This window comes from Musa acuminata, chromosome BXJ3-6 (genome assembly GCF_036884655.1).
Source record: "Musa acuminata AAA Group cultivar baxijiao chromosome BXJ3-6, Cavendish_Baxijiao_AAA, whole genome shotgun sequence".
NCBI classification, from domain to species: Eukaryota; Viridiplantae; Streptophyta; class Magnoliopsida; order Zingiberales; family Musaceae; genus Musa; species Musa acuminata.
The window spans coordinates 11,522,464-11,547,445 of record NC_088354.1 but is presented as its reverse complement, the minus strand read 5'-3'; the positions used below and the strand labels follow the sequence as shown (position 1 = coordinate 11,547,445).

Sequence of the window (24,982 nt, the reverse complement as noted above, 5' to 3'; positions counted from 1 at the left end):
TGCACACGTATAAGTGATTTGAACCATAGAACAGATTAAATCAAGCAAAGAAGCACTCATTTCCACCACTCAAGACAAAACAACAATTGCAAATAAAGAGACTAAGAAAACTCCATCAACCATACAGTTTCAATCAACAGTATCAGAGAAACATAGATTCGAAATAAATGATATTTAAGCTCCAACCGACAACTGAAAGGATAGGGAAGGACATTGTAAAAGTATCTGCAGCAATATGCCAATCTGTATATATAATAACAACCATATTTATTAAAACTGCATTTTTATATATGCATCATTGCCTTCAAAGACCCCAATAGAAGTCCGAAGGAATATGTTGATGTTAATAAACAAAAGCAACCATACTTCGTAGAACTACATTCTAACTTTTGCATCTTCTTCACCTTCAAAGATCCAACAAATGTCAGATTCAAAAGTGTCCAATTTATACTGCACAATGATCAAATAGCAAAGGAATAAGAAACCAGGCAGCAATTCTGCCAGAGAACAAGTAAACCTTTCTTTAAATACTCATATTCTAAGATGTTTACAGGAATCACATGGCTTTTAAGCATGAGGGTATATACCTCAATCCCCAAATGAGCAAGCAACGAACAGCGAGCATCTAACCCACCAGAAATTGCTACTTGCTTATAAGCATCAAGTATGCGAACAAATGCCACTTTTTGAAGTTGATCCTTAGCTTCATCGGTTAGATTAACATCAAGAATCATCATCTTTGGTAGGACACACTGGCATGAAGTGACAAGAGAAGCTGCAGAAGATGCCTGACTAGTATCAAAAATACCTACTCCGGTACTCTGGGTTTCTGAAACATCAGTTGCCATGGAACAAGTTGACAAAATATTAGAAGGCACTAAACTGCCCAAACTTGTGGCATGATCTTGACTAGAATCATTCACTTCAGGGTTCGAACAATGAGAAGCATCATGTGATTCTTGGATTTCATCAATAGAACTGGTTGAATCAACACCGGGTATTACTCTCTCCTCTGTTGCCGAATTTAGAGACAATGAAACGGCTGAACTGCCATTTTCAGTAACAACTGGAAATGGTGAAACTGAAGCAGGCAAAGTAACAGGCATCATTGCACCACCATCACCTCCACTAGAGGATAGTAAAGTTGTCTCTACTGTATCCATTACTTTTTCCTCGCTGCTCTGATGGGATTTCTGCAATTGGAAGGCAAAATGGGATAACCTTAAATCACAACTCCATAATGAATTGCATACTTTGAAAGAAAAACACAGAAACTTACAGCAACATCATGAGACATTGAAGGTTGTATATTAAGTAGTGACGCTAGAAGAGGACTCAAACTTGACAATGAATGAATATCTGAAATGAGTGGTGACGACTGTATAGATGACAAGACACTGCTAGCTAAGCAAGAAGGATAACCCGTTTCGGAGGCCACATCATCTTTGTCAGTCTTAGGACATGTTGGAGGGAGATGTTGCATATTAGCCATAACTACTTCTGCAAGCAAGTCAGAGGAGATACTCGAAATAAGAATCTCCAGTGAACCAGCGGCTTTTTCGCCTTGCGCAACCAAGGCACCAAACATAGCAACAAGTTGCTGCACAGGTCCAGAGCTCTTATCCCTAGAAGATACAGAACCAACCACAGGAACACTATTTGATTCCTGATCAGCAGTCACCTGAAGTGGTTCATTTGGCAGATCCTGAGCTGTATGAGTTGACTGTCTTATTCGTTTAACAGAAAGACAATCATCTTGCAGCAAATCATTGTTCAATTCAGCTACAGGCCTCTTACGCACAAGATCACTACTTGCCTCATCACATGCTTGCAATGATGAATTATCATCCTGCAATTGATATAATCCATTTCAAAAAGGCCCAACAGAGACGTATCAACTAGTCCACAGACCTACATCTTAGTTGCCAAATCGAAAGATAGGCTTACCTTTAGGGGTAATGACTCTTCATTGCTTATAGAAACACCTCCAGAATTCTTATTAGTTGCCTGGCCTGACAACTCACTATCATTAATAGCTTTCAGAGCTTCCACCAAGCGGGCACCCCACTGCAGACAGAAAATACAACATACACTTCAGAACATTCTCAAAGTTCAAATAGTTTTACACAACATATCTCAAAAAAATCTGCAAAACAACAGAAGTATTAGATATAATAATTATTGCTTGTAGGTTCTCCTACATGTAAAAACAATCTCTGACAAGATAACAACCATGAACAATGTAATATATAAAATAGACATATCATTTCAACATTTTAAAATAAATTGCAATCAACATTATTTATATGAACATCATGAGAGTTAACAGAAAGAGTTACCGGTTCAGCACTTGAGTGTGTACATTCCAAACATGCCACAAAGGCAGTTTTTAGGGCATGGTGTGCACCTGGGACTTCCACCCCTTTCACAATTGAAATAGCCGGATCCAAGCCGAGTAAAACTGGTAATATGCGTCCATAGAAGGAAGGCCTTTTCGTCGCAATAGCTGAGAGACTGGTAGAAAACATCGAGCCAGCCAAGGAAATGGTAGGTTTCAAGTACTTTGTAGCATATGCAATTTAAACAAAAACGAACCACTATATATCACAGTGCAAACCAGAATTCATCAAGAAAATGATATCAGGTAGAATATAGAAAAAGCACAGATTGATGTTATACAGAATTACCTGAAACTAAAATGACAAATTAGCACCTATCATTCCAAGAAAATGTTACAACATGCAACTTTTGTGTTATCACCAATAGAGGCAGGAATAAGAAAGCATTACAGAATACAAACATAAACCAGTCTGACAATATGCATTGTCATCAATTATCGTAAAACAAGGATTGTGTTTAACAAACTAGAATAGATGTGAATATAGTCATAAACTTCATAAATGTACTACACACTTGTACAATATGTGTGAAGCTACTTTATCAGACTGTAATAACTGAAGCTATTTCATGAGCTGGAAGGTCATCAGATATCCCAGTTCCAATCATTTAATTAATCTTCCTAAACAAGATACCAAAACCAGACAGGTGGCAATTAGCAAGGATCAGAGGCATGGCCATATAAAACAACAAGTCCTGCAATATCAAATCTTCTACATAGCTACTTCCATCAATGCCCAAAGAAAGCATGGATCTACTATTATTATTATTATTTTATATATATATAGGTGCACTCCATGCCTTATGACAAGTTACAACTCAAACACCCCAAGTAAATAGTGTCGGAGGATGTTCCCCTTGACAGAGAAACAAGCAAGAAAACATGTAACAGGCCATACAATAGTTTCCAACAAGAAATTTTTTCTTTAGTTGGTGTAAATCAATAAATTTTTGCATTGATTATGCAAGTCTACTTGGCTAAGATGTCAATGATAAATAATTGATTATATTAACTGGTACTGATATTATAAAAGCATGGACGAACTCTTTTTACGTGTAAGAACAAGAATTTGGGCGTACAAGTCGGCACTCAACCAGTAGCATCTATTGGATCATACATATCATGCCCCTGCTGGGCAGTGCCCATGCTAAGACAATCCGTTCCAACGAAAAGATACTTCCAGAAGAAGTACCATGTCAATAAAGATGCATATAGTATCTGAAACAATAGCCACTATAACATGACAATGGAAGTCATAACAGTTCTTGGAAGGGTCCTATCATCATACATTGGGATGGCCACAGAAATAAAAGGAGCTAGTGTTACACATTTTCTATTTGCGAGATGTAAAACAGGTGTAACTTTCAATTCTAAATCATGATAATTTATACCTTGAATTGAACTCAATGACACCTAAACTGATAGTTATCAGCCAAAACAAACATTGTTTTTTACTTTTTCATCATAATCGTTGAAACAGATGACAACAGATATCACAATGATATGTATTTAAATGACAAAAACTACTGATGTGAAAACAATGATGACCAAAAAAACTGATTGCATAAAGGTTCCACAAACGATAATAAATGAGTAATATGTTCAAGGTTTAAATTTTTAGTCCGAAACCTATACTAGTCCCTGGTTGAATAAAGTATGGTTCCAGTATGGTGGGGCATACCGACCATGCCGACCATGAGTCCAGTCGAGGAGGAGAAACAATGGTAGTGGAGGAGGACGAGGAGGAGGAGGAGGGAGGGAGGTGGTGGCAATGGAGGAGGAGGAGAGAAGGAAGATGAGGAGAAGAAAATTGTACCAAATGAGATGGCGGGTGGCTATATGAGGGGGAGAAGGTGCGGTGACAGTAACAACAGTTAGATGGGAGCAGCAACAGTCAAGGCTACAAGGTGGAGGGAAGAGACAGGAAAATGGGAAGAAAATGAGAAAAGAAAAGGAATAAGAGAAAAGGTTGTCGAGGCCATCAACAACAGTTTTCAGCCAGAAAGGAAATTTTGAAAAAATTACAGGTTTCGATTGGACCGAGCAAATTGCTCAGCCCATGCACAGTTCCCTATCAAACTAGTAAGTATCAGGCTATAGCGGACAACTCGCCCAGTCTATGCCAGTTCCCTATCAGATCAAAAAATACCAACTCATACAAAGTGGTACATCCGGTATTTAAAACCTTGCACATGACAAAATATTCCCCATAAAAAATATAAGGAAAAGACATTTGTACTTCATGGCTAATTGATTTCAAAGTCCAAAATTATTAGCCTATTATAATCTAAAATGTCTCAAGTTGAATATTTCTTGTTATATACCTCCCATGTACTATATCAAAAGGATAAACTTCTAACACAACGCATGATGCTCTTTGTCTATCAAAGATGTTTACAGGAAGGAAAAAAAAGAAGCAATAAACAAATTCTGTAAAAGAACTAATCTAAAGTAAACATATCCAAATGGGTATATGATAAATCAATTGCACTTTTGTTCCTATGCATGACTGCTTCAACAAGTTATAAGAAAATGAGAGGTGTTCCAACACCACCCTTCCAAATGCAGAGGAAGGTAAGAATGCTCTTGCTCAGTCCAAAGACTACATGAATGGACATTATCAAATGTGAGGTAAGGCAAGGAAAACTAACCTTTTGATTAGCACAATAATTATTGAGTTAGTAAGTGATTTCACTTGTGGGGACCGCAGATGATCAAGTAATAATCCCAAGCTCTGACTGGCTTCCATGGCTAGCTCTCCAACATTAAGCGAAGGATGACCACCCCTTAGCCATGAAATATTGAAACCTAGCCCTGTAATAAGTACAATGAACATTTCATTATTTTGGCAGTAAAATGGGTAGTCAAAATATGATATTATTTCTTTTCTGAATTTAGAAGTTTATAATTACCATAGACAGGTTCTTGAGGTGGATCTGCGGAAATGTAAGGATCTGGTGTATAAAGAAGAACCAATGTCTCAACAAATTTCACAGCAAGCAACCTAACTCCATCACTTCCAGACTAGGTGAGAAAATATTCTATCAGAATGGTAGCAAAGCATCTCAAATTAATCTAAAGCGCCGAGAGAATAACATAAAAAATACCTGGACAGCAATATGGAGTACTGCATCTTTGAACTTTAGCATCCATGCCCAAGATGATTTAGTGGAGTCATCTATTTCACTAGAGTATAAACCCTAAACCAAAAAACAACAAACAATCATCTGTAATCCTCATTTGCAATAATTTAATCAAGAAACACTATCTTACTTGACTGTTAATTTTGTTGTCATTGCCTTCACATTTCTACATGTATTGATAGTAACAGCATACAACATTCACTAGTACACCAAGACACCAATTTCAGAAGTAATACAAGATATGAATCAGTTCTGCCGGGTTGTTAGTAAAAATTATGTATGCAAGAAGTGGTGCAGGTTCCTCTCCAACATCGTGTTTACCATTTCTGCTCCTCCATCAGCTGCCAAACACTTCTGTTCTTAAACATATACGACAAAGAAGAATCTCTAGAATCAACCTTAGTTGAGCACAACTGTTTTACCCATGTTTTCTTTACTATTTATGTCATTGTCATATATTTCAACAAATGTGATGGCAATTTAGTAGAAATAACCAATATTTGAAATACAAGATTTTGATACATATGTTCTAGGACGCTTCTGCACAACAATATTTTGACAGTCTCACCTTCATACTCATCAACTACAAGTCAAATAATGAACAAGATATGCGAACATGATAAGATCACCATGACAATTATGTGACTGTAGTCAACCATGGATGAACATGAAGATTCTAGTTTAATAATCATCAATATATGTTTATTAAGAAGAAGAAGAGAATGCCCTTTAACATCATACTTGATGCTGAATAAAATCATTCAGTTTTTCCATGATCAAAAGAAAAAAACAACACTCTGTTATTATCTTCAGGTCTCAAAACAGGAACAAGCTTGGTGTTCAACAAAAAGGAGGGGTTTCTTGCAACTAATGCACACTCAGGATATTACATGTCACACACTAATTAAAACCCAGCCCAGGTAGGGCACTCATAACAACCTTTCATTTCTATAAAATTTTCAAAGCAAAACAGGTTTTCAAAAAAAAGCAGATGAACTTATTTTTCCCAAAATATACAAAAATAGCATTCTCGAACATGTTATGTCACTCTCAAGATTTAAGAACAAAATAGAATAAAAATCAGGCATAACTCGAATGAAGCAATCACCAACTTTAACTTAAACTTGAGAAATAAGATCCCAAAACAAAGAGGTGAATGTATCAACATTCTTCTTGTATATTTCAGCTGGCTCATTTGTTATCCTTTTTGTAGTATGCCATTAATATCCCATCAGGTATTGTAAGTAGTAACACATACTCTCAAGGTTTTTACCAGGAACAACAATTTTTTTGGCCACAAATTACATGTCATTCCTTACTTTTATAACTCGACCTTGCATGCAGTTTTAATTTTGGGTCATATTCGAGCTTGACAAGTTTGTCAAGCCCTAAAATGGGATAGATCATAATGACCACAAGTTTAGTCTCACATCGAGAAGTAGGCAAAAGATTTGAATTTGCTAATAATGATGTGATAGGAATTCTACCACTAGCTTGGACTCAAGCACTTTCGGACAGTTGTTCAGTTTCGATCAATGAAGTTAGTGAGTTAGTTATTCCATCGGATCAGGTCGTATAATTTTTCATCATTGACCATGAGCATAAAAAAGAAGGGTTACATAATGCAATTGAAACCAATATAGAACTTTGTCAAATCTTATTGAGCATGGATATATTATCCCCTTCCCTCAAAAGATCCACAAAGAGAAAATGGTTATGGCCTAACGCTTATGACATAATAGTTGGGATATTATGGCCTAATGTTACTATATTTCCAATATTATTTGTTTGCTAGCTAATTTCTTTATGTTAGATTTTTTGAGATATAGTTTATTGTTATAGATATTTATGATTGCGGATTGCGCAGACAGACTGACTTCTCCTAATGGCATATAGAAAGGTGGTAGAGGAGGTGAGCTCAGGGAAGGAAGGTGCCGGCAAGGCGATGACAAAACCTAGGAATCCCGCTGGTCAATCAAAAAAGAGGAATATAGTTCCAAGGTCAACAAAGCATAGAGATCAATCGAAGCATAGGTCAAGGAATCAGGAACCTCCCTTAAGCCTTCTTTCCTGGCTGTGAATGAAGTGTTTTTCCCTGCTATGACCTTTGTCACAGTGGATATGGTATCAAAACCAGTAAATGGCTATCTTATTCTTCATGGAACCCTTGTGTATTGGCATGAGGAGTGCCTTTTCTCGAGATTGTTGGCATCCAATTGTAATCACATCTCATGGTGTAAAAGAAGGGAACAAGACTAAGGTCAGTCACCCACCTGTCAGATAATGCTATTCCAACGCACCAGGAGGAGAGAGATAGAGAGAAAAGAATCTGCAAGCCTGAAGCTGTGATTGAGAGAGGCTGCCATCCCTTTCTAAGCCTTAAGCTGTGATTGACAGGTTCCCATCCCTTTCTGCTAGCCCGTGAAGAATACGAAGCTAAGTTGACCCCCCTTCGACAGACCTGTAAGCTCGTGGAAGGTAGAAAGGGAATCTATTCATTCAAATAAGCGGGTTACCTGACAGAGCTTGCAGAGGTAGAAAAGCTATTCGAAATCGGATCAGGGAGATGTTTTCGTTAGAATGATCGACATACCGCCTTGACCACTTAAAAGACAGGTTCAAAGAAAGGCTTAGGAAGTGTCCGGATTATGATTCCAGCATCGCATTAGTCTCTCCGGTAGTGCAGGTCTATACGATATGCCTAGGAAGCGTGCAGATTATGATTCCAGCATCACTTGTTGATTTTGTTGATTCTATTATATGTTAAATCAACGATCATAGTCATATCTATGATATGACGAATATTTTTCAACCAATCAACACTCAACGTAGGGAACCCAGTCAGCCACAAAATAATAAGAAAAGCCAACAAGGCTTATCATGTTGATTCAAAAAATATTCATCTAGCACTTATAGCTAGGATCTCCGGACTATGAATAAGGGTCTCTCGAAGTACAGTATGCTCTCTTTAGCACTTACAATTCTTACTTGGACCTTCTCGATCTTCAGCCCCTACCTCGGGCATTTTCCAACTTGAACGTTGGAGGGGTCTTGACGAGCACACCCACAGAACATGTTTTGTAGGGAGTCCAAAGATCGATTCGGGAGCCAAACCATTCACTCAAGTCGGCAAGGCTGCTTGAATAGTTCCCCAAGGAACTCAACTCAAGAATCTACAAGCCCACCCACATCTCAAGATTCCAAGTTGGAATTCCGAGTGAAGACCTCACCTCAATATTTGTGTAGACTTTTGAACCTCAAATGCAACAAGATTTGGAAAAGCTAACTAAGTGAGATCAATCTCAACACTTTGAATTGGCTACCAAATTTGACACTCACATGGCCCATTACACGTATTCCAAACTTACTCATATTTCTTTTGCATGGTCAACAGAACACCATGCATTCATGATATCTAACATGGCATATATACCACGAACATAGAAGAGAAGATAATACTGGTGAATGTTACTTATGCCCACATATGGTGGGCAAACTAATATATGACACAATTCTTACACAATAGGTCAATAATTTGCTGCCTTCTTTCTCAAAATTCAGAGATCTAAAAGTTCTCCCAGCGCTTAAGTCATTGCAATTGACCGCTAATAATTCTAGTATATAACCGTTCACTTGTGGCAATTTAAAGTAAATATTAAATATACAGAAGAACCTAGAAAAAAGCCATCTAAACCAGTAACTATACATGGAGATTAAATCATCAAAACCCATAAACAGAGATAAAACATAACAGTATGCCATTGACAACTTAAAGAGAACTCATCCATCTGTAAATTTAAGTTAAATGCATCAAACTAACCTGAATTACAAGCTTTTCTAACACATATCCAAACAGAGAGGTCCCCGTTGTAATTGCTTGACGAGCGACAGCCGGAGTTTCATCCTTTAAAAAGGCTATTAGACAAGGAACCATCTCCGGCAGCAATTCTATATGCTTGGATCCAATGTCACCAATCATCCTACGTTAATTAGAAGCATGAAGAAAGTTCCATTATAAACCTTAAAAAATACTAAGTGCAAGAATTAAGTTAGGGCAAAGGGCATAACAAAATATTGAGATGTAAAGGATTCGTCCCATGTTTTAATTAGGGCTGACCTGTATTAGATCGGGTAAAGCTACTATCAAACTTTCACAAACACTTGAACCGTGTTTATGATGCACTTTAAAGCCATTTAGTCTATGAATGGGTGTCTACAAGAATTAGTTTCCTGTTATAAAACCAATAGAGCTAATTTCAAGCACATTTAACACAACATCAATGGAAGCATGGAAACCAATCTTCTAGTTCCAACCTTTAATTAATAGGACCCTAGAAGGACCCATATACATTATAAAAGAGATGCACAAGTGAAAGAAAAAGAAAAGCAATACAAATTATTCTTCCCAGCTTGTTCATGAATTTGAAGCAACAGTTGAGTTGGAACATCTTGACAAATATCCATGATATGGATGCAAAGAGAATGTTTCACCGTGGGCCCTTGTATCTTTCCATATGATCTTATCACTCTGTAATTGTATTCATCAATTCTTATCAGCTGTCGCTATCGGATTATCACTTCAGCATCAGACTATAATATATTTGTAGTCAATAATAAGTCCTTATTAAATGATAGCAGTAGCACAGAGGCAATGATAAAAAAAATGTTCTAAAAAATATGTCTGAATATAATTAATTTTGGGGCATACAGAAAAATTAACAAGCATATATAATCAAAATGTATCTATATAAATGGATAACATGGCTAAAGTTAAGACCTGATGTTTTAGAGTGATGAGGAATGTACAGTAACCTGAAATCGAGTGAGCAAACAGATAGAAGAAGGTTTAACTTTTTGAGAAGAAAAGATTCATCCTAAAGGAATGTAGTTACTGTAAAGCCCTTACTAGTTACATGAATCACTGAAAACTACCAACAAATGCCTTCATCAACCAATTTAAAATTATCTGTTTCCCATTCTAATAGGACCAGTCGGTCGTAGTTAGGCAAGTTATGTCATGTCACCGGAGCTGTCCTATTTTTCCCTTATAATAGGATAATTGACTCTTGGATGCCAACGTCTCATCTAATGGACTGCTAGTTTCATGAAATAGACTGTTACAGAATATTTCTGCAGCTTTAGATTCTCAAACCTATATCATTTCCTTCCCTCTTGCTGATGATCCAGGTTCATACCAGTTCCCCGCGTGTCTTTCCGCAAGTTATGTCATGTCAACCAAGAATCAATTCAGTCCTTCTGTAAATTCCCATATCACCAAATAGAAAAAGATAAATTCACGTAAATTCAGTCAACCAAGAATCAAATCAGCCATTTTTCTTGGAAGAAAAATGACTTCCTCTTTTCATTCATTTTCTATTGCAACCAATCAACTAAGAATCTATTTGGCTCGGCTGTAAATTCGCGTGCTACCGAATACAAAAAGAGACGCCTTGTGACCAGAAACACATTTTCTTGGAAGGAAAAGATCTTCCTCTTCTCTTTCTTTCTCTACTCTAACCAACGGATGGAGGCAAAGGTCGCCCCTCCATCACTCACGCATCACCGAATTTCGAAAAGCACGAACACGAACAGGGAGCCGAAAGAAACGAAGAAGAAAACCAAGAAAGCAGCAAGAAAGCAAAACAGAAAGGGGGCTTACTCGGCGAGGAACTTTCGAATGGGGCTGGCCCGCTCACTCTGGAGCTCGGTGAGGCGCGTCACGAACTCGGGCAATAGGGGTGGGTCGCGGTGCAAGAGGACCGCCTTCAACTGCCGCAGCTGCTTCAGCTTCGAAGGCACCTCGCCGGCCGTTCTTGCCGACTCGAGAAGCCCGACCGCCCGCTCGCCCCAACCCGCCGCCGTCATCGCCGCCATCGGCGCCGGATCGAAACCCTAGGCTTCTTCGGTTGGTGGATAGGCCTCGCGCGTCGAGACAGGAGAGAATGGCGAGAGTGCAGCGGAATGCCACTCCGGCGAGCGTCAAATGGATTTGACCGGAGCGCGGAACGGAGGAGGAGAGAACAAGGGTCTCGGCAGCGTTATAGGAAGACAGAGTTGGCCTCCGTCGGGTAAGAAGGGGCGGTTTTATGGTGCTCCGCCGGACCACGATAAGGTGATAGTTTCGTTAGTTGGGGAGGACGTTAGGGTTTGTCAATCCTATCGGCAAAACTCCATTAAAAAAATGACAAAATAAATATACAAAAAAATAATTACTCATAATTTAGTCTCAGTTTTATTTTTTTTCATTAATTCTGTACGAAATTGGATCTTTAATGATCATTGACTATTATAAGAAATGTTAGCGATTTTGAAGTCAAAAGTGCTATTTTTGTCTTTGAATTGACAAATAAAAATCTTATATTTCAATTTTGTATATAAATATCTTAAATTACATTATACTTCATAATGCACCAAATAACATATATTATATGAATTCATATTATATATATATATATAGATGTTATTTTTAATATAATAACATATATGATATTAATTTTTTAATTAGCTTGGTTGGTAAAAGGCTTTAGCCATTAATAGTAAGATATTATGGGATCAAATCTCACCTTCACTATTTATATTTTTTAATTATATATATATATATATATATATATATATATAAGAAAGAAGGAAAATAAAAGAAAACTAAAGAGTTAAAGAAAAGAAAATTTCATGTTTTATAGGTGGGAGTTTAAATGTAAGAAGAAAAGGTAAAAGAACAAACAACGATTGGTGGCTTCGACGAAGAACAAATACAATTGCATTTTTCTTGTACTTGGTGGTAAAAACTATTGAAAATAATTAAAACAACATGATATGTAATTTTTCTCTCAGATGTTGAGATGGAAAGCCCCAAAAAAATTACATTTTTATATGAATATTTAGCCATGATATCTTCAAAAAAATTTGTCTTCTCCATCAAACAAACACCGAATATTTCGTATATGGTCTCGTGAAGACTTTTGTGGAAGAAAAATATCGGAAAACTTCACGTTTGATGTTGTTTGGCAAATTAAACTATTTTCCTTCTTTTCATTTTTTTATTTGTTCGAATATTATATCGAAAAAGGAAGTCTTTTATTTATATATTCTATCACTTTTTGAGATATTAATGCTTGATTTTTTGGCAGTAAGTTTTTTTTTGTTTTTGCTTAATGGTTTGGATTTACAACAGTAATGACATGTATTTAGCCACAACCAAGTGCATAGTAATAATAAATATAATCATATTTTTTATAATAAAAATATTGTTAATCTATTTTTTATATATTTCCATAACCGCGTAGATGTCGCAATAGTAGAAAATATAAAAATCCATGGTCTACTATGTCAACACAAATTCAAATATAAAAGATTCTCAATTGTCAATGCAAATCCAAGCAAAAGTATTGTCTAAATAATTTTTTATTTGATTAATATTTCTATATGTGGTTAGATACATGACTGCTCCGACTATACTAGGATCACTTACGTGTGATTCTTTTCTATTCTCTGTTTAAAATATAATTTAATATTATGATTACTCATGAATATTTTTATTTTCATGATTTCTCAACTACTATATATTTAATATTGTTGTTGCCTGGGTGTCGTAAATTATAAAGTCAACATGGTTTAATTTTGTCCTGAAAATATGGACCATACGAAAAGCCCACTCGGATCACCTAGGTGCGATTTAAGCGGGAGGCTAGGATGACAAGTGACTTCTGAGACATTGAAGGTTTACGATGATTGACTTATGGTTGTCCCAAGGTGCAGTTAACCTGTTGAATAAAGCTCGGGGTCGTCCCAAGAAGCACCTTGGTTTTGTCTAAAAACGCTTTATGTCACCTCGAGGTACTTCTTAGATGTGTCGGGATATTGCATAAATGGTCAGTGTTGAAAAGTATCTCAATTCAACCCTTTGATGCTTAAGTTAGTAGAGTATGTGGAGAGAGTTTAGTGGAGCTCAGAAAAGTTTATGATGATCCTACTTACCTCGTTTGATTTTGGGAGCTAGCTTTTTATACCTGGTTCGTCGATGGAGGGTGGCTAACTGCTCGTCCTCCCTCGAGCCTCTTATATTGGTAGGGGTTCATATATAGCGGTTAGTGAACATGTCTTCCCGTCGATTGTGTCGGGGAAGGACGACTAGGGGTATGCTTAAAATGGACAAGGGATGATGCTTAGCGTCAGGTGCCTAGAGAGGGAAGCTTGACCACACTGTCTAGGATTAATGCTTTATATGATTAAGAGTATGAGACCTTTTGAAATCATAATCGAGAGTGAGGAGTCGTTGGCGGTCGATGACGTGATCGAGGGGGAAGCCGAGAGGATGGGTTTGGTCACCATGTATCGATGGTCAACTCATATGATTTTCTCGAGATTCATGTTCCGATCGACGATCACTTGAAGGAGCGAACAAGCCCTTCCATGTTCCAAGTGGCAGCTGACAAGTTAGCAGTGCATGCTTTCCCTATCAACTATTCAATGTTTTGGTATTATGATTACTCATGCGTTGGCTAATTTATGATCTAAAGAAATCTTGTTCGGAAAAACTTGACAACAGTCTTTTTCTGCATATGTAGACGTGGTGATGTAACTCGTCCCTAAGGATTCAAGTCGTCAATTCTCCCTCGCTTATAGAGATTCAGATGGTTTCTGAGATTTTAGATCGATATAGAGTCAGATTGTCTCATATAATTCGGATTGATGATCAATTCTGAGACTAACATTTGGCATCATGAACATGAGTTTTCTTGATGAATATATATATATATATATATATATATATATATATATATATATATATATATATATATATATATATATATATATATATATATATATATATATATATATATATACATATACACACCGATGGTCATCGACAAGAGTTAGGAGAGCGCCAACTGATTCTTACATCTATCACCCACACTTCGATGCTTAAAAGCCGTGAATGCATCGTGTCACCCAACGCATGCATATGGTGCAGCGACAGATGCCAATCATGAACGTATGCACACGATTGCTACAGTGAAAGCTAAGAATCGACTTCTTCTGGCCGTGCCTTGAACTCGGAACCCCAATCCATGGCCTCTGCAACAGCACGCTGCCGATCCCCATCCATCTTCTCATCTCGCTTCCCCTCGCCGGCCACCCTTCTCTCGATGCTCCCTTCGCTATCGGTCGATGCTGCCGTAAGATGACTAAAGGCCGCAACCACGTCGGTCATGAACGGGCGCACCTCAGCCTCCTCCTGCAGGCACATAGCCGCCACGGCGACAGCCTGATTCAGCCCTCTCTCGGCGTACTCCCCCCGAAGAAGCGGATCGACCAGCTCGCGGTACCTCATCTGATCCCTGAACTTCGGTTGTGCCTACAGAAACCGGAACGAATCAAGAGCCACGTCAAAGATCATCGGAAGAATGGCATGGATGATACCCAGGTGACCAGATTCTGTTCGTCCGTCGGTCTGGTGGTGTCGATGGCTCGCCTCCCTGTTATCAGCTCCAGCAAGACGACCCCGTAACTGTACACATCGGACTTCAGGGTGAGCTGACCGGTTCTGGCGTACTCCGGCGCGCAGTAGCCGTACGTGTCCATGACCCTGGAGGAGACATGTAGCTCGTCTCCCACAGGGCCAAGCTTGGCGAGCCCGAAGTCGGAGAGCTTCGCGTCATAGTCCTCGTCGAGCAAGATGTTGGATGACTTGAGATCGCGGAAGATGACGGGGGGGGTTGGCTTTCTGGTGCAGGTACTCCAAGCCTTTCGCGGCACCCAAAGCTATCTTCATCCTGGTGTACCAAGTGAGTGGTTCTTGATCCGGACTGATCTCTGCGAGGGTAATGCAGCGCGCCCGCGCGCACAGCGGTGATGAGAAAGGGGAAAAGGCAAGACAAGCAAAAGGATGCATGCGACTCACCGAGCAAATGATCTTCTAAGGAGCCAAGAGGCATGTACTCGTATACCAACATCCTCTGATCTCCGTCCGCGCAGTATCCAATCAGGCTGACCAGGTTCTGATGGTGGAGGAGACTGAGCATTAGAACCTCAACGAGGAATTCTTTGTTGCCCTCGAGGCCACTTCTGTCCAGTTGCTTCACAGCCACAACCTGTCGTCATAGACGATTTGTATGATTTCGTCCTCGACCGCTAAACAATAAGAATCAGTAGAGATTACCTGACCGGGTTTGTCGAGGCGCCCTTTGTGAACTCTTCCGAACCCGCCTTCGCCGAGAAGACTCTCAGGGCGGAAATTTTTGGTAGCCGACGAGAGCTCGCGGAAAGTGAACGTTTGAGCTGCGATGTTATCGTTGCTGGCCTCCTTAAAGGTGGATGCCTCGGGCGCAGTGGTCTGTGACTTGGGCGTGCCATTTGCTGCACAGAACGGGTACGTATGCAATGATGGAAGACAGTTGACATCGCATCCGGTGTTGTTAGAGTAAATGAGATGGCTCACCTGGCGTTCCGCTCAACTCGGTGCTCGTGTCAGAAGCCACTTTACGGGGAGGGGCAGGTGAAGGTGCCGCCGGTGGCGGGCCATTTTTGGCGTCGAACTTCCTCGACGCCCTCCTCTCCTGGGATGAGAAACAAGAGAAACAACTCATCCTTCTACGGAGACCTCTCGACCGATCCTTTTACCACATTTTGGATGTAAATTGTGATAATGATTGTACTGAGAGAAAGAGAGGAGGGGATCAGAAAGAGTCAGAATCTGGGAAGATGTTTGGACATGGTTTCCAGATCAGAGAAACTTACATTCCGCGAATATACGACGGGGTAGGCCAAGAAGAAGGATTGCAAGTGGTTTCGGCGCACGGTCAAACGAGGCCCGCACGTTCTTTCTCTGGGTGAGAGGAGAGAGAGAGGGGGATGAAAGGTCGCTCCTTGCTTTGGGGTTCCGACATGGGTTTGGAAATCCGGAAGAGGCGGGCGGGGGGGGGGGGGGGGGGGGGGGGGGCGGCGGAGGAGGAGTTGGCGGTATCGCATCACGTCACCACTCCCATTCGGCCATGTAATCCCCCCACCCGTCATAAGGTAGATCGATGGTTAAGATGCGAGAATGCGGAAATATGGATCTTTCGATAATGAAAAAACATCATCGACGAACAGAGTTGTAGGAACATGAAACAGAAACCAAGAAATATGATAATAAATGGATAATTTTCTTTATTTTACTCACAATATAGTCCACAGAAAACCTCGGCATCATGGACGAGCAGCAGGATTTCCAGCCGCAACTGGACGAGGACCTTGACCAGGTCTTGCAAGATCATCCTGCATTACAGGAAACAATGGGAAAAGTTAGGCATTCAACATTCATACAATAAAATATTTGGGAAAGATACACATGTTTTTACTGCTTAATGGAAAAAATAAAATACCACATGATATGATATATTTTGGTGATCTGGACACGTCACAGCTGACACCACACGTCAAGTCAGAGCCCTATGCCACACGTCCCGTCCCGGAAGCTCATACAAAGAAGATATGTCACACATCCCATCTTGGGAGCTCGAGACGGTGCCGTTTGACGCCGCTCTGCACGTCCCAGAATGACGGCCAGTCAGAAGGGTCGTCCCATCCCTCGAGGGTCAGCAACAACATCGAATCGATGCACCATCAACCCTCGTGTCATAGTATAAAACCCCTAGCCGATCGACCAAAAAGGAGAGGCACAAAAAATAAAAGGAAAAAAGAAAAGCAATCTCTTTTGTTACTAACTTGCTCGTTGGATGGGCCACAGCCATGAACCACCCGGTGAAGACCATTTTTGCAGGAGGACGACCCCTTGTTGACGGCGAGGGACTCGACACGGGAGCGCCAGCCGCCCGGCAGTGTGGAGTTGTTAATCAGCCCTGATCCCGACCAACGCCAACCGACACTCCCTCCCGAGGGCCCGGCCACCTCTTCATCCAGATCACTTCGCAGTAGGCTCCCGATATCGACTCGTGGATCTAGCCGTGCTAACTCACCAACCGCGACATATTTGTTCAGTAACACCACCTAACGACAAAAGCCATATAAGAGAGATCACTGAAAAACCTACTGCATGATTAACATGATTACTTTTCATAATAATGTCTATTACATTCAAAATAATTACCTCCAAACATTTTCTGAAGATAATGTCCGATGAACATACGCACATAATTAGTCAACAGAAACTGCTAACCAGTATTTTTAATCCAGTTAGCAGCAGCATCAAATGTTCATGCTCATCATCACACGCACTGATACAAACTTTCTGCTAAAAGCTTAAGACCTTCAAACTACTTTCGAATTCAGCCATTCATTGTCATGTTGACGGGGGTAATTGTTGATGTTGGAGACTTCGAGCTGTGGGTTGTACGGTACCGCGATACCATGACATTTACGGTCCTGGATAGTTTTCGCATCGAACCATGAACTTGCAACATTCATGAAAGACCTTTCCCTACAGAATCAGGTAATTCACATATATGCGGCCCCTGCATCCACTCCAATGATAATTGCCATGACCTGATACACCATTGGATCACTGCTAAAGACAGAACATGCCTTTAACCATGGTTCTTAACATGATCAAGCTTAGGTTACTATAGACAATTTCATATATAAATTCCACATATGTTAGCCGTGCAAATTCTATATACATGTCTGAAAGATTGCAAAATATACTAGTATGATGAACACCTTTTAATCATGAATTACACTTGGCATTAATAGGGTCAACAAACTCTGCGCACCCAAATGAATTCTTACTATCCCTAAATAAACTAAAAAGTTAAAGCATAAAAAAGAATGTGCCCAAGTCAAACCAGTCATTGACCTAAGAAATATGAATCCAACTAGAACGTATCCATTGAAGGAAGTTAACATATACTACATAGGAGAGTCATGGAAGAAAATAAAGCTTTGCATTTGCATCTGTAAAATTTACTCGCTAAAATACAGATGGATTTACATCTGTGAATTGGTTTTGAGAAAGGAATCATTTACATGGGTTACACATTAAGCACTATATGATTAGCAATCCATATAATATCTAAAGAAAGCTAATTGACTTCAAAACTACACAACATTATCAGTTCTTTATCCCCTAACTTGGATTTTTTGCATACAAACACCATCGATACAGATATTAACCATATGCAAATTTTGATTTTGAGAAAGTAAAAAACAGCCTGTTGATAGAAAATAATGCTACTACAGACATATCGGTAAATAAAACTATGATAGAATAGATGAATGCAAAAAAATCATCAGAGAAATAGTACCCGGCGTCTAAAACGCTGCGGCGGCTCACGGTTCCTCCTGTCCGTGCGAGACCTCACCCGAACAACCTTCGAGTGGATTGCACAAGAGACACAGTACTGCATCTTGATATATAATTTTGGACGAAGGTACCCTAAGATATGTAACGAATTAAGGTAAAAAAAAATATATGTTGCACCAAAGAGGAGGGAACAGTATTCTGATTAGGATTATAAGCAAGAAAAGTGAGCGATTACCCTCATAAGCACAAGCCTCCTGAACATTCCTGACGGCAGCCTGCTCCACTATGTTCCTCACGAGGAACCTCTTAATCGCCTTGTCCTTCCGGAAGAAATTAACAGCCGCGAGTTGCGTTACTAATCACATACATTCATGATAGGTGAATCACGAAACAGACGGAAACCAAGAAATGTGATCCCGCTATCAGGATTTCGAGGTCAGATTCTCAAGAAATCCGCCAAAATCGAAAAGAATTAATCGCTGAAGGCAAGAAGGTTAAGGAAGAAAAAGATGAAACCTTGGGGCAGCACTTTCCGCAGTTGGAGCAGCGGACGAAGTTAACGCGACCGCGGCCATGCTTGTTGCGACCGCCGTTCCTTCGCTTGAAAGTCTGCACAGCAAATGAGTTAATCGAGATCAGATCTCAGAAAGCGAAGAAACATCGAAGACAGAAAAAGAAGAAAGGTAAGGGAAAGAATCTAGGGTTTCGAATGCTCACCATCTTCGCCGCGGTATCGACTTCTTGTAGTCTAAACTCCGAAGTACGTAGCCGATTCGCCGAGCAACCGGAGCAAAAATAATATATAGCCGCTCTGTTGCATCATCGACCGTCCATCTTAGATCAGACGAAAGGGAGCTCGCAAATCTCCATGCTAACGATGAAATATACGCAGCGATTTATTTTTATTTCATTTAGTTTCACGATATATAATATATATGTACAACCATATTAACTCGATTATATACAATCTAGTTTGACCCAAAATCGATTTTATATTTCATATGTACGGTATTACTTATATATTACATTTCAACAAAATCGATGCATATTTACTGGGTAAATTTATTTTAAATGTAAAAGAAAGAACAAAAATCGAAGGAAGCCTTATTTTGATTTAGCTGTGATCAAGTTAATTAAAATACATGAAAAATAAAGATGATATATAACATGCCATTTATACCAATTACCAATACAAACTATTTCTAGCAAACATATAAAAATCACATCTTTTTGTAACCTTCTATCATTTGGCAAATTATACCTCATGCTTTACCATCCAGTCCAAATCTAAGCCTTATCTTTACCAGTCCAAAAGCCAAACACTTCAAGCAGTTCAGCTTACTTGACAATTCCTACCAAGAGAGATTAGGTACCAATCCATTCTATCCCTGCTAAAATGGGTTATAGCTGCAATCTAACCAGATAAATAGCAATGGATTCGTATTACACTCCCAGACATGACAAGATGCTGAAATAAGAAAGATCAAAGGGCCTTAACACTGCACAACTTCAGTCGTATAGATTCCGTACTGGCAGGGAATCTATCATACACACGGTACTGGCAGGGATTCCGTAATGGATTCATATTAGAACCTCTTATCATACACGCCATAACTGCAGGGAGACAAGTATAGACTCATACACATGCATATATCCACTACCCTGGTCTACAATAACTTCAGTTTAGCTTGAAGAAGATGAAATGAAGCAGACACATCAAGCACCACGGCCCATGGTTTGTTCCATGGGAGGCATCATAAGTAAGACTGGTCGCATATTGAGTCCGGGGTGGGGCAGCCTGCGACGCAGCTCACGACCTTCCTGGCAGAGGGAGCAAGTGTGGCACATGTAATGCGTGGCGAAGTCACATACTTGTTCCAACTGCTCACGTCTCAGTTCATCCTCAGCTACTCCATGGCAGCACCCACAGGATCTGGAGAATGCCTCGAAGCTACCCTATATATCAGAACAAAGGAGAGGCAACATCAGTAAGTTAGGAGCATTTTCTCAAATTGAAAATCAGAGAATTTAGGCGACATCTTCAGCAGAATATCCACCATAACAAGACCAGAGTAATGAGAATGGAAACATGCATATGTTAAAAGTTGATAGGAAGAAAAAAAAAAGATAGAATATATCTCAGTACATACAACAATGACACATGGATCTTGAAGGCCATTGAAACCAAATGATGTCATTTGTTTTCATCTTAAAGTTGATGTTAGAGACAATACATCTTAAATCAAATAATACAAATAGTGGAGAACAAAAAAAATTATAAAAACTTTTGGGCAATGAAAGAAGTGTTAATTGCATTCTCCTGATTGAACAAACATAAAAGATATATAGTCCAAAGGGAACATAATTAAATGATGAAAACACAACTATCTTACTGAAGGTAAAAACTATGGTCTCACTACCCGCAAATTCAATTTTTTGCCAACCTAGGAAGGAGAAGTGTAGAAGGCTACATTACATGAGATGAGCATTTTTATGAGTTGGCCTTTAATTATTACCACCAGATGAGGCTACTAAAAAAGATCTGCTGTGTTCACGATTATGTTAATTTCATGCACATGTGCAACTAATGGTATACAAAGATTCATGTAGCCGATTCCAAATAGTTGTGACTTATGAATTTGTTGTTGTTGTTAGTTGTCAGAGCAATATCAGCTAGCATCATCATTCAACTCTTAGAGAAAGGATGTAAATTTTACAACTGACTAAGATCCATATTGATGACAAGCTAAAGGGATCTTTTAACTGCAAGTTTTTCTTCATGATTTAAAGTCCAATGATAGCTATTTTATGCAAATCAATAAACAAAAAAGGGAATGCAAATACACATTCCCCTGAAAGTGGAGAGAAATTACTTCAAGATTGAACTTGCGACGTATGGCTGTCCGGCTAGGATGTGAAAACCATGGTGCAAGGCAGTTCCAACCAAAAACAGCATTCCCAAGCACATAAAGACCAATATAAGGCAAGCAGTTATCGGCAAAAGACCCAGGAACTGCTCCAAGCCTCTCTGCATTACTTCCATACAACACACATGGAGCAAAGCTACCAAGCAGACCTGAACATTGCCACCATAGTCAACATGAGATAACCAAGCTATTGATGCTTAATGATGCATACAAGACCAGATAAATGACATAGTTAGCGACCTGACAAGTGCACAGTTACCTGTTCAAGGCAACTTTTTTCATATATAGTAAAAAAAGTGGCATTGCCCACTGTTATAGATGCTTAAAATTTTGATCAATGAAATGACATAAGCATAAAAGGAAAATACCTTGCCTAAACAGAAAACTAGGAACTCCCATTACACACTTCATCTTTAGAAGACCCAAATACTTACAGATAAAAGACAGATAACAGAAGGATAGGAAAAAAGTTAGCACCAGACTTAAATACAGTTGTTCCTCCATTTTCCACTCTTTGGTTTTCCACTAATGCTGTTATTTGCAAACTTTGTAAAGATGCCCTCTCAAACATTGCTGAGAACATTTATTAGATAGCACACGCTATATATTTTTACAAGGTGAAAGCTGACTATGTGAATGTTTATGTTTCAAGAATTTCGGTATGATTGCAAAGCACTTCTGGTCCTTAATTAAGTTCATGAATTTGATAATTGAACCTGAAAATCGTTCAAATAATGATGGATATAAATGAGTGCTAAAAGCTCTGCCTTCCCTTTAGATGTCATCCGTGATTTGCATGCAAATTTTGTTCTAGAATATGCACACAACCACTAAGAAGGATTGTAATTTGTCCATATTGCCATGAGTTCGAAGACATACACTTAAGCTTCAGCAAACCTACTGTGCTTAGCCCTTGATAACAAACACAAAACATGTCCAAAGTGAACTGCATATGAGGCTAGTGTTATTATTTCGAAGAATTTTTTTTCTTTCAATTTTTAGGGTTTAAACGAAGCAATCCTGAATTTATTGAGAGATAGATCCCATTTTCAGACAGAAAAATGCATGTTTACGGCAAAATTAGCTGACTCGACACTACCAATGACCTATATGGCCAAAAGAAAACGTGTTCACAATGACACGCCGTTGTGAAATTAATTGAGGATGGTCTCCTTAACATTATCAGCCGTGGAGGGTTCTGAACAACAACGATCTAATAGATCTATGAAAAGTATTATCCAAAAACCACCAGAAAACAACCAATATATGTATCAGATTCGAAACCCCCATCTTAATCAAAGTGAAAGAGAGAGATCGACCCGATGTACGCCAAAATATACCGAACGATGGAAGATACATAAAGGCCACGAAACAAGAGGGGTTGCAGAACATACAGACTTCCAGATCGCTGCTGCAGAACTCATCGTTGCGGCCGAGGCAAGCAAAAAGGCTGGAATTCCACTGGGCGCGCCCGACGGGCTCACCGACAACGCTTCCGCATCCGACGGGGAGCCCGTCGGCCGTCCACCCGGTTGGGACCGTCGCGGCGGTCAGAGGCGGCTTCTCCTGGAGCTTGGGGCCGGTCTCCAAGGGCACCTTCTCATGCGGCTCGGGGGCCGTTTCCGGTGGCGGCGCCGGTACCTTTTCCGCACACTCGGGGGCGGCCTCCTCGCGGCCGTCGGGGTGCTTCAGGAGAGGGCTGGACTCCTCCAAATTCGCCATGGGATCGAAGTGGAGCAGAGAGAGAGAGAGAGAGAGAGATCAAATACGCCCGGAAGCGAGAGGAACGAGACTAGGGAAAATGGATTTGGGAATATGGCAATCTGGCCGAGTCTCACACGAAGAAACTTCTGCGGTAGACCACAAGAAGAGTTGGCATCATCATCAGTAGCAAGTATCCGATGCCGCATCTTGACCGTTCATCAAGGACTGGTGTCCATCAAGGCTTGCAAATGACGAGGCAATCATCAACCGTAGAAGGTGTCTGATGCTATATCTTGATCGTTCATCGAGGATTGCAATTGTCGTGGAAAGGTTCCAAATGCTACTTTCCTAAACCAACATATGAAGTAATGTTCACGATCATATTGGAGTATAAATAAGAAAAATAGAATAATTGTGAAATATTTTATAATCATAATCCATTTTAATAACGGCATAATCATTGTGAAATATTTTATGATAGTTATGTTTTGGTCATTGGAAATTTTCTTCTGCAAATGCACATTTCCAATGACCAAAACATAACTATCATATCAAAAGCAGATGATTAGCAGAAGAAAATGTCTTAGAATGATGTTCAGCCATTCCATGATATAAATATAAATATTAGTCAGTTTCAATGTTACATCCGATTTGATTATATCAACACCATGTATATCATTTAATGAATTAAAAATACTTCTATTTTTTTTTAAAGTCACTTTCCATAGAAAGTTGTAATAAAAAAATGACAAAAAAAAACACCAATAGATAATATTAAAAAATGGTAATAAAAAAATAATAGATAATATCGAAAGTAAGGATTATAATACCGAATGATATCGCTAGTATTGAGTGGTAACGTTGATCAAACCTTGTATCGGATGATATAAGACAGTATTGAGGGGTAACGATCGATTTTGACTATCGTTGCTTGTTACTGGATGGTATTAGTTTGGTTGTAATGTGAGAAAAAGAAGTACCGAGGGAGAAGAGAAAGAAGACGCTCGAAGAAGAAAGAAAATCAAGAGAAGCTTGATGCTTCCTCATCTAGCATTATCCTCCCTTGATAATCTCAAACTAGGAGGTAACGGAGAAGTGACGATTCATTTTCTTCTTCGTCGCGTTCTTTGCTGAGATAAGACCGTATTCTTCTCCTCGTTTGACATGACAAGAGAAGAAAAGGAGATGACGTCGTCGAGGCAACATACATCTTATATATATATATATATATTATATGGTATATGTATATATATATCATATAAAAATATAAAAATTAATATAAAAAAAAGAGATGTACGTTACCTCGATGACATCATCTCCTTTTTTTCTCTCGTCATGTCAAACGAAGAGAAAAATACAATCTTCTCCTAATATATAATGTTTGATGAAGATACTGAAGGTCGTAAACATCTCCACCTTTGACAAAGAATGCAACAAAGAAGAAGAAGAATCGTCACTTTTCAGTTACCTCTTGGTTTAGTATTATCAAGGGAGGATATATATATATATATATATATATATATATATATATATATAGTACTAAACAAAAATCAATACGTCCGTACGATAT

At 39.2% G+C, this 24,982-nt stretch overlaps 2 protein-coding genes and 1 pseudogene across 9 annotated transcripts in view; all 3 read right to left on the bottom strand.

The window, feature by feature from the left end:
- LOC135640318 (uncharacterized) overlaps positions 1 to 11,601 on the bottom strand; it is a 34,850-nt gene extending 23,249 nt beyond the window's left edge. For 6 of the 7 annotated variants that reach the window (XR_010497267.1, XR_010497268.1, XR_010497269.1 and 3 more), the window contains exons 1-9: positions 11,201 to 11,601; positions 9,362 to 9,521; positions 5,506 to 5,598; positions 5,311 to 5,422; positions 5,050 to 5,212; positions 2,340 to 2,514; positions 1,948 to 2,067; positions 1,280 to 1,849; positions 588 to 1,193 (exon numbers count right to left, since the gene is read on the bottom strand). Coding sequence is in view for 2 of the 7 variants with exons in the window: in XM_065154628.1 (XP_065010700.1) it covers positions 588 to 1,193; positions 1,280 to 1,849; positions 1,948 to 2,067; positions 2,340 to 2,514; positions 5,050 to 5,212; positions 5,311 to 5,422; positions 5,506 to 5,598; positions 9,362 to 9,521; positions 11,201 to 11,415 (2,214 nt within the window). In the remaining 5 variants the exon portion in view is untranslated. The remainder of the gene's footprint in view (positions 1 to 587; positions 1,194 to 1,279; positions 1,850 to 1,947; positions 2,068 to 2,339; positions 2,515 to 5,049; positions 5,213 to 5,310; positions 5,423 to 5,505; positions 5,599 to 9,361; positions 9,522 to 11,200) is intronic. The other variant, XM_065154629.1, reaches the window with a different exon arrangement.
- Positions 11,602 to 14,398: 2,797 nt separating this feature from the next.
- Positions 14,399 to 19,546, bottom strand: LOC103988428 (ribosomal protein S26 pseudogene; annotated as a pseudogene). The gene is made up of 13 exons (XR_010497765.1): positions 19,499 to 19,546; positions 19,298 to 19,390; positions 19,017 to 19,136; positions 18,783 to 18,913; positions 17,630 to 18,043; positions 17,248 to 17,529; positions 16,905 to 17,064; positions 16,703 to 16,797; positions 15,980 to 16,097; positions 15,701 to 15,897; positions 15,443 to 15,632; positions 14,962 to 15,354; positions 14,399 to 14,896 (listed from the first exon to the last, which is right to left on the bottom strand). The product of XR_010497765.1 is annotated as a ribosomal protein S26 pseudogene (transcript).
- Positions 19,547 to 20,250: 704 nt separating this feature from the next.
- LOC135641659 (cell number regulator 8-like) lies at positions 20,251 to 23,566 on the bottom strand. Its single transcript, XM_065157222.1, has 3 exons — positions 23,103 to 23,566; positions 21,655 to 21,857; positions 20,251 to 20,737 (listed from the first exon to the last, which is right to left on the bottom strand). Exons 1-3 carry the CDS (start codon positions 23,428 to 23,430, stop codon positions 20,498 to 20,500), a joined length of 771 nt encoding a protein of 256 aa, XP_065013294.1. The 5' UTR covers positions 23,431 to 23,566; the 3' UTR covers positions 20,251 to 20,497.
- Between the last annotated feature and the right edge of the window lie 1,416 nt (positions 23,567 to 24,982).